The 6,600-nt window shown below is 44.8% G+C and overlaps 1 protein-coding gene across 1 annotated transcript in view; it reads left to right on the top strand.

Moving 5' to 3' along the window:
- Window positions 1-721: 721 nt before the first annotated feature.
- The window catches only part of vcana (versican a), a 39,539-nt gene continuing 33,660 nt past the window's right edge, over window positions 722-6,600 (top strand). Inside the window, exons 1-5 of the mRNA XM_048243789.1 lie at window positions 722-786; window positions 1,638-2,017; window positions 2,607-2,781; window positions 3,244-3,371; window positions 4,340-4,633. Of these exons, the coding sequence (XP_048099746.1) occupies window positions 722-786; window positions 1,638-2,017; window positions 2,607-2,781; window positions 3,244-3,371; window positions 4,340-4,633 (1,042 nt within the window). The remainder of the gene's footprint in view (window positions 787-1,637; window positions 2,018-2,606; window positions 2,782-3,243; window positions 3,372-4,339; window positions 4,634-6,600) is intronic.

Genomic DNA, 6,600 nt, shown 5'->3' with positions numbered 1-6,600 from the left:
AATAATAAAAAAAGAAATTAGTACGAGGCTACATTGCCTACAAGTGATTATTAGCAGACCTGGTGAATGCGACTCTTAGGCTATTAATGCCTTGAAAGGACCAGGTTTACTCTAAAGGGTTGGAGAGGCTACGGTACTTTGCTTATGGAAATACTGCCTCCACTAAAGGTTATATGAGGTGAATATACTGTGTCCTTAATATCCTACTTGCATCCTCGCTGTTCAGTAGCAGCCTAACCTAGAGTAAATCTGTGATTAAGAATAGGCTAGGCTATTTAGTCACATTGATGTTCACCATGTTTTAAATCAGTCCTAGTTTGAATGAAATGTGCTGGTTTGCATCTGTGTTTGCTTACCTACCGCACTATTTTGACAAGTTTCACCCTGTCGCTTGCGCTGCTGTCCACACCACCTCACCATCCACACATTTGTGACTTGTCCCCACGGGAGGTTACAACAACTGAATATTCGGTTACACCACCCAGGTTCTCGGAGGAAGTGTCGTGTCGGACAAATTGCCTCTAGACCACCAAGGCGATAGCCCACCGCGCTGCCAGAACAACCAGGCCTGTACGTGCGTGGAGATAAGGGTGGGCAGTGGTGGAAGATGTCATGCAGATCCACGGGCGTTCAAGTGGGCCGCACATTTTTGTGATGTAGTTTGTTGCTTTTGTCAAGTGTCTTGTTGTAAACAAGGGTTTGTTTGTTTTCTAGATCAAAGATGTTATTGAATATAAAACATATCCTGTGGTTATTCTGCGTGTGTCACACAACAATTCTCGGTAAGTCCATCTTTATATTCATTATTTTCTGAAACGTTGGTGGATTTAGATATGTGATTTGATCTTTTTGCTGGCTGCCATCCTCATGGATGTAAATCAGAGGGATGTAAAGATTGATGGGGTCTGGGGAGAGGGGTGGCATGAGAGACTTGTGCTGTGTAGTAGGCCTATGTCATTTTTTACACGATCAGAAGGGCTCGTTGGTGAGTGGTGTAATGTGTTGTTATGCTGTCTATAACTATACTATATCAAACCCTTCTCTACTTGTGGTCTTGATGGCTTGATGATGACATTAACTAAGCTAGTCGTGGGAGCTTTCCCAGACCCAACCACAGACCATTCAATTAGGTACGGCTTACTGTCTGGGCAAAACAGATGGTCCCTGCCTAAGTTCAAGAGCTACCTTTGCTGCTCCATATTGCCCCAGGGTCTTTCCCACCTGTCCAAAGCATTCCTCACCCAGTTTGGCTGTCTAGTCGTTCTATCTTGTCTTGCTGTTTCACTCTGGGCAAGGCAATGATTGAACTTAGGATTTTGCTGGGGTTAAAACAGTCACTGACAAGACACTGAGGCCAACACTTTTACACAGGCAATCTGCCAGTTTGAGTGATGCAGTGAATGCAATATTGTCCAGCCACAGAGAGTGACATACTGATAAATTTTGTCACCCAAAATGTGGACAAAGATGAATGAAGACAATGCAATTATACATCACCTATTTTTTATACTAATACACTACCACTTCATGGCAAATAAGTCTACTGGATAGCTGACATGTTGTCTGCTTGTTCACATAGATTTTTGGAAGGGCATTCTGTCATGGTAAATATTTGTCCTGCTTTCAGCCTCAGCAAGTCTCGTGGTTATGAGGCCTGTGAGTGGCTCGCTCTCAGGCCGGGTCTCCCTGCCATGCCACTTCTCCACCGCACCTACCGGTGCGCCCGCCATCACCGACAGCAAAGCCAGCCCTGCCGCCGGCGACAAGGACTACCTGCGCATCAAGTGGACCAAGGTGCAGGGCAACAGCGAGACGGTCGTTCTAGTGGCCCAGAACGGCGTCATCAAGATCGGCCGGGGCTACCGGGGTCGTGTGTCGGTGCAGAGCCACCCCGAGGATGTGGGCGATGCCTCGTTGGTCGTTTCCAAGCTGCGTGCCAGTGATGCCGGAACGTACCGCTGTGAGGTCATGTACGGCATTGAGGACACCCAGGACATGGTCTCTTTGAATGTCGATGGTGAGTTCTGGTTTGATTGTGAATCTCTTTCTGTCTTTCTTATTCATGGATGAGTTTACAAGGCTGCAGTATCACTGGCTGTTTGGGTGGTGTTACTGTAACAGCACTCCAAGGCCCACTGACATTCAAACAAGCATTAAGGAACATACATTTAGTTTTATGTTGTTTCTTGTTAACCTGAAATGGCTGATCAGTTTCAATTCCTGTCTTATAAGTTGAGTTGATGATAAATAGCAAAACTACAAAGTTGTTATGCTGGGATGTGTGTGTGTGTGTGTGTGTGTGTGTGTGTGTGTGTGTGTGTGTGTGTGTGTGTGTGTGTGGTTAGCCATAAGTTGCATACTTTTTTACCTGTCCACAACATAGCATTTGCTTAGTCCAAACCATAAACCATAAGGGAATATTATATACTGTAGATGGACATGCCTGGACCAGGTAACTACTGGACCAGATAGAGATGATATTTAACTGGTTATCTGGAAGACAATTTTGTGCTCGACATGACAATAATTTCTATTCTATTCTATTCTATTCTATTCTATTCTATTCTATTCTGTTCTATCCTATCTGTTATTTACCTCACCCACAGGTGTTGTGTTCCATTATCGAGCAAAAATGAGCAGGTACACCCTCACTTATGACAAGGCAGTTCAAGCCTGCACGGACATAGGGGCTTCCATCGCCACGCCTGACCAACTGAAATCAGCATTTGAGGATGGGTTTGACCACTGTGATGCTGGTTGGATCGCCGATCAAACAGTAAGGTGAGAACCTAAAACCTACCAGAAACAGTAACTATTCTAAGAGGTTTGCTTATCCCTATTTTACTGTTCTCAAGATTGGATTTGATTCATATGCGGAAACTACGGGCAGCCGTGGCCTACTGGTTAGCACTTCAGACCTGTAACCGGAGGGTTGCCGGCTCGAACCCCGACTAGTAGGCACGGCTGAAGTGCCCTTGAGCAAGGCACCTAACCCCTCACTGCTCCCCAAGCGCCGCTGTTGATGCAGGCAGCTCACTGCGCCGGGATTAGTGTGTGCTTCACCTCACTATGTGTACGCTGTGTGTGTTTCACTAATTTACGGATTGGGATTAATGCAGAGACCAAATTTCCCTCACAGGATCAAAAGAGTATATATACTACTTATACATACAGTAGTATCATATGGTAGACTTTGAGCTGTCTTTATATATATCTTGATACATTGTGCTGTGTCTTCTCCAGATACCCTATCATCCAACCAAGGGCCGGCTGCTATGGAAATCTCAAATCCAAACCCGGCGTTAGGTCATATGGTTTGAGAAAGCCAACTGAGACCTATGATGTGTACTGCTTTGTGGACAAACTAGATGGTAAGAATAAGAAAGTTCCTCAAACAAATATACATTCATACATATAGTGTTTGAACGTGTATGCAGTTACATAAAAGAAACATAATTACAATTCTGTGGTGTGAGCCTTTGTGGTTTAGACTTAGACAAGGGGCATGCTGACACTATTTCAACATAGGCAGGTATCCTCATTTGACGTTCCAGAGTTTGCGATAGCAAAACCAGAAAATATGTGATAATTGATGTCACTAATACTTCTGGCACAATGAAGTGGAAGCTTGGGAGCATCCAAAGTGTAGACACACATTTTGTTTCCTTTGCATTCATTGCTGAAACAATTATTGCATGATGACATGATTGGTATGTCCCACAGTTCTGGCGTCAAGGCTTTATTTCTCCATGCCTCATTGAGTCCCTGTAACAGAAACTTCTGTCATGCATATTTTGACATAAATACAAGAGACTGGAGATATGAGATATAAGACATCTTCATAATTCAACTGTTAACTGTCTCACATGTGGCACTCTTTCACGTGTCGGACTGACTTGGATGAAATACAATTTTTTTAGAGTGGTTTTGAAAAATCCGCGTCACAGAACTGAATCAATGGGGGAAACCAAAACCTTCAAATGTCACGCCCAAGTCGACACAAAACATATGTTGCTCTTCCTTTTGGCACATAATATGTGATTCAGTAGGAGAGGGAGAGAATAGCATTTGATTAAGTGATTAAGATTTAAAAAGTTTTGAGGGACTATTTCAAATCCATAAAGACTTGTTGAGGCACATATCGAGACAGGATTTCCATGCCGCAATGAAAGCTCACCCTTTAGTCTAGCAAGTAGGGTAATTAAATCATGTTCTCACCCAGCATCTTACAAAGCAAGCATTCATAACAGACGTCTTTTTTTTCAGTAAAAGCTGATGATTCAAGAGCTGACACCCATCCAATTAGCTGACCAGATGCATGCTTGTTTGTGCTATCCAGGTGACGTCTTCTACGCACCCACCACCACCAAAATGACCTTCGAAGAGGCCCAGGAGGAGTGCAAGAAGCGAGACGCTGTCCTGGCCTCTCCAGGGCACCTGCATGCTGCGTGGAGGAGGGGGCTGGACAGGTGTGACTATGGATGGCTGTCCGACGGGAGTGCTCGCCATCCGGTGGCCAGGCCCAGGGTACAGTGCGGCGGCGGCCTGCTTGGTGTCCGCACCATGTACCGCTTCCTCAACCAGACAGGCTTCCCAAAGCCCACTCTGAAGCTTGGAGCGTACTGCTTCAAAGGTAGAGTCACGTGTAAACTTTTGTGTAACTTTGGTGCACTTCTCCCAGACCACAGTGGCTGTGCTCCCAGGCCCCCCTTATAAACATCAACCTCCCTACCCCCTCTCCCGCCCCATTTGTATAACCTCATTGCTCTCTGTAAGCTTCATCCAGACACATCAACATCAAACAACTGAACAGGCCTACCAATACAAACATATCCTTTATATGGTGAGATGACCACTGGCTTCAACAATGCCCTTAGCTTTAATCACTTTGCCACTATGTGTGTGTCCCCTTCTTGTGGAGTCTTTGTTATATTTGGTGCTGATTTTACTGTAAGAGTTCACATGAGTTGAGCTCACATGAGCTGGGCATGGAAACTTTTACACGGGTCTTGTTGCACAGTATTGCTAATTCTCCAGTGATTCCTTGACCTCACTTTCATTTCAGTTCAGTTTGGTTCACACCCATTTCCTTAGCAGCCAAATTGGGCTTGGCAAACAGTAAAACTAAACTCTATTAAACAAAACCGAGTGTTATTTCAACTCTTCTCAACATCAGAGGTTTAAATTCAATTGTGATCAAACTATATTTGAGAGTCTAGCCTGACATTTTTTTGTCAAATGTGACAACACATTTAGCAATGTGTGTTTTTCTTTTTTTTAAATAAAATCAGTATCCATAGTCACCAATGACCTCATCATAGTTACAAGACAGGACCCAAATTTTACACCCTGCTACCATGAAAAGAAGGCCTTGTGAGTTCACCAACTACGTACAGTACATCAGCTAACATGAGTAAGTCATTGCAAAAATTAGCCACTTAATGCGCGTAAGTTAAGATAACTGCAGTAATACGTCGATGTGCAGTGTTACAGGATTGTTCCCGAATGTGTTGGACCCTCACTTAGTCATGTTTTCGGGGAAGTGCTGAGGTAGCAACCCCTCCAACCCTGTTCCCCTCATCACATCACATCACCTTCAGTTTCCACTTGTGGTGTCCTCCCTTTCTGTCACTATCACTCAGAGTTAATCAGAGCAGACGCTCAGATAATGGGTGAGCGAGCTTCTACCAGAGCCCTAAAACCAACGAGCTCTGACGACCTCTGACAGCCTATCTTTTCACCCGAAGCTCTTTCAGATAACCTGTCTCTTGCAGGGCCCTAGGCTTCGGCTCAAAACGAGTGCTAAGCTAACCACCTCTGTGATAAATCTTGCCCCGAGCGGTCAAACAGACAAACTAGGTGACCCTTCCAGTTTATTTGGTCTATTTTAGGGGTCTGTCAGACCTCTACACTCTGCGTTTCCTTAAGTACCTTTCAAGTAGCCGTGTTTGTGCTGTTGGAGTATTTCCCACTTAATTCTTATCAGTGAGGCAGATAGTGAACAAGCCATTGGCAGAAAGTGAAGGGACAGTGCTTTTGTTTTGAAAGTGGATGATACAATAAAGCTCTGCTTTGTGCCACAAACAACCACAAAACACATCAGTGCAACAACACATCTTTCTCTCAGACTGGATGAAGGAGGAAAGTTGGGGAGGGGGGCTCTTTTCTGGACAGAGGAAAAAAGTATGTCACACCTTGCATCAGATATAGCTGGGGAGGGAGGGCAACAGAGCCATGTGCATAATACAGAACAGCTGGACCTCTGCTTCACGATGTCGTGCCGCGCCAGACAGAGGAGAGGCTCTTTAAGTTGTCACACACACACACACACACACACACACACACACACACACACACCAAAGGATGTTTATTTCTCAGCATGTGTGTGCTGTGTGTGTGTGTGCTGTGTGTGTGTGTGTGTGTGTGTGTGTGTGTGTGTGTGTGTGTGTGTGACTAGTCTCAGTTGGGTGGAGTACAGTGGACTCTCTAAATGGTCTCCCTCCCTCCCATGTGTTTGCATGGGTTTCTCTTTGGGTAACTGTGTGTGCATTGATGTGTTATTTGAATTAGAGCAAGGACAATATCAAGTCCGGAAGGATA

Source organism: Alosa alosa, chromosome 5 (assembly GCF_017589495.1).
Source record: "Alosa alosa isolate M-15738 ecotype Scorff River chromosome 5, AALO_Geno_1.1, whole genome shotgun sequence".
Classification (NCBI taxonomy): domain Eukaryota; kingdom Metazoa; phylum Chordata; class Actinopteri; order Clupeiformes; family Clupeidae; genus Alosa; species Alosa alosa.
Note: the sequence above shows the minus strand (reverse complement) of the source record. Positions and strands in the feature narration are given on the sequence as shown.